The 2842-nt window shown below is 41.4% G+C and overlaps 1 protein-coding gene across 1 annotated transcript; it reads left to right on the plus strand.

Annotated features, from left to right (window-relative positions):
- Positions 1–1078: 1078 nt before the first annotated feature.
- On the plus strand, positions 1079–1562 carry LOC104950208 (pecanex-like protein 1; the record flags this gene model as incomplete). The annotated part of the gene is made up of 2 exons (XM_010776694.1): positions 1079–1291; positions 1479–1562. Coding segments are annotated over 2 exons (282 nt in total), but the record flags the coding sequence as incomplete, so codon positions are not given.
- Between the last annotated feature and the right edge of the window lie 1280 nt (positions 1563–2842).

A 2842-nucleotide genomic window follows, 5' to 3' on the forward strand; every position in this document is an offset into this window, starting at 1 on the left:
CTTCCTCTCTTCTCTCTCTCTCTCTCTCTCTCTCTCCTCCTCGCTCTCGCTCTCTCTCTCTCTCCTCTCTCTCTCTCTCTCCCCCTCTCTATCTCTCTCCCTCCCTCCCTCTCTCTCTCCTCTCTCTCTCTCTCTCTCTCTCTCTCTCGACAGCCCGTCAGTTTCTCTTGCAGCTCGCTAAACAGTGGGCGGGGCTTCAGGTGATCATGCATCAGCTGATCTCTCTCTCTCTCTCGTCCGGTTACACTTCACTAGCGTTTATCTCCATATCGATCAGATCCAGCTCTCCTGACCGGCCTTTATAGAGAGCACTGATCAAACGGTCGGAGCATCCCTGATTATTACCGGACATTTTGACCGGCAGGTTTTGAATTTACCGATTTTTAATACATTTGACCAGCTAAAAAAACGGTAATTACCGGCTCACGGAAACCCTGCCCATGATGTAGGTCTGTTGAAGAATTAGATCGTTCCACTTGTGGATTTGGAAAGTAAGCCTTTTATCTCCCCTTGTCCTGATTACTGTAATTGTCTTTATGGGGGACTCAGGGACTCAGTGTTGTCGCCTGCAGTTTATCCACAATCAGCTGTAAGGCTCAGTTTTTAAGATGATTTGACTTCTTCTTAAAGCCCTGCATGGATTGGAGCTTATATATCACACTTTTACAGCCTTCATTCTGTCTTCTGTATTTTCCATTTTTCCATATTTGACTTTCTGGGCTCCACATGCAAACATTTTAAAAAGCCGGACGTTCAGGAGGAATTTCCCAGAATAATTCTCACGTGACTGTTTGTCTCAAATTATTCAATCGTGGCTTCAGAGTTGTTCGAAGAAGCTCAGAATGTATCGTTTATTACAGAGTCTGGTTAGAGGAAATAGTTTATTTTGTGTATAAGACATAAAGAATAGGAGGATTTAGATGAAATATTACAACTTTAAGCTAATTTCCTGGCAGAAACGCTTGTAACACTTTATTCATTTTAAAGACCATTGGACATTTGTAAATGCAGCACATGCCGATCAAACCCACCTGGTGTTCTGCGGAGCTGGTTTGGATATTATGCATTGGTGCGATAGTCTTTTATTGGAGAACTGTTAACTGTACTAATAATCAAACTGTTCTCACTGTCTCTCAGGAACCGCGAGGTTCTGGAGAACGTTCTGGCCGTGGTGCTGGCCGTGCTCGTGGCCTTCCTCGGCTCCCTGCTGCTCGTCCACGGCTTCTTCACCGACATCTGGGTCTTTCAGTTCTGCCTCGTCATCGCCAGCTGCCAGTATTCATTACTGAAGGTCAATACTAAACTGCACAACATTCAGACAGTGTTTCAAGAGCAAGTCACACTCAACATTTTTATTATTCTTTATTTGCTCTGGAATATTATAATAACGTATACATGGATGTATTTAAAAGACATTAAGTGTAAATATTCAACATTATATTTTAAGTAGAATTCACCTGTTTTTTTTCTTTTTTCAGAGTGTTCAACCAGACTCCTCTTCCCCGCGACATGTAAGTCAATATAACATCCACATTCTTTGGGCTTAAATGAGATGCTTATATTCTGACCTTTACGTTCCTGGATAACCCACACAGAGAAACAAATTAAACAAAACAAGAAAAGCACTTAAGACGACACAATAAAAGGACATTTGCCTTCATCTCTGACGTGTGTGTGTGTGTGTGTGTGTGTGTGTGTGTGTGTGTGTGTGTGTGTGTGTGTGTGTGTGTGTGTGTGTGTGTGTGTGTGTGTGTGTGTGTGTGTGTGTCCAGTAGCCTGCTCTGAAACACGTCTTTTATTAATGCAGCTTCACTCCGCTGCAGGCAGGAGCTTTATATAGCCGTCCAGAGTTGAGACAGCAGCTCTCTCCCTCCCTCACTCTCCTCACCTCACCTCAACTTGAGGACTCCTTTCCCTCCATCATCAGTGACACACTTTGAGCAGACCTGGTGTATTTACTGTGAAATCCCTCTGGATGAGAGCAGCCTGTTGTGTTTAAACCTTTATATATACAGTCTATGGTGAAAACGTGCGCTCTGCAGCCGGGCACGCTCCCTCTGTGAAACACAACACTAGAAGCTATGTCTGTCTCTACCTGTGTCACTGACACCACCGACTGGATTATGACTCGTTAGCAATAATACCGACTGCAAAACTCAATTAAATAATCTTTCTGTCTGCTTTTATGCACAGTCTATCTCGAGGGCAACATTTCTTTGTTTTGGAGGGCATGGTGGCATCACGCTCCAAATTAAGAGAGCCATTTCAGAATCAGAATCAGAAACGGGTTTATTGCCAGGTCGGTTCACACATAAGAGGAATTTGACTTGATGTTGTGGTGCAGACATAAAATATAAAACATAGAATCTCCATACAAAATAAAAAATCTTTAAGGACACTGTAATGAAATATAGTTGAATAGCAATAAAATAAAGCAGTAATTTATAGCTAATGCAATGAGTTATAGGATATAAAATATGAATGTGCAATAAGTATTTGAACATTGTGTGCATTAATGTAATGCATATAGAGTCTACGTTGTCTCAGTGGGGGGGCCGGGCCTTGTTTAAGAGGAGGGGAAGAAACTGTTCAGGTTCAGGCGAAAGGTTTTGGTCCTGATGGAGCGCAGCCTCCTGCCAGAGGGGAGGGGGGTGAACAGGTTGTGTCCAGGGTCCATTTGTGATCTTTAAAGGAAAATATACGTTAACAATTGTTTTGAGAAACCATTACTTATATTTTGTGTTATTATTTAGTTCTTTTAAGAATAACAATAATTATTTTTTAAATTATTTATTTGTTTATATTTTATTGTAAATATTATTATTTCTTGAATTATTATATA

Source organism: Notothenia coriiceps, unplaced genomic scaffold, assembly GCF_000735185.1.
Source record: "Notothenia coriiceps isolate Sejong01 unplaced genomic scaffold, NC01 NC01_scaffold00017219, whole genome shotgun sequence".
NCBI lineage: Eukaryota > Metazoa > Chordata > Actinopteri > Perciformes > Nototheniidae > Notothenia > Notothenia coriiceps.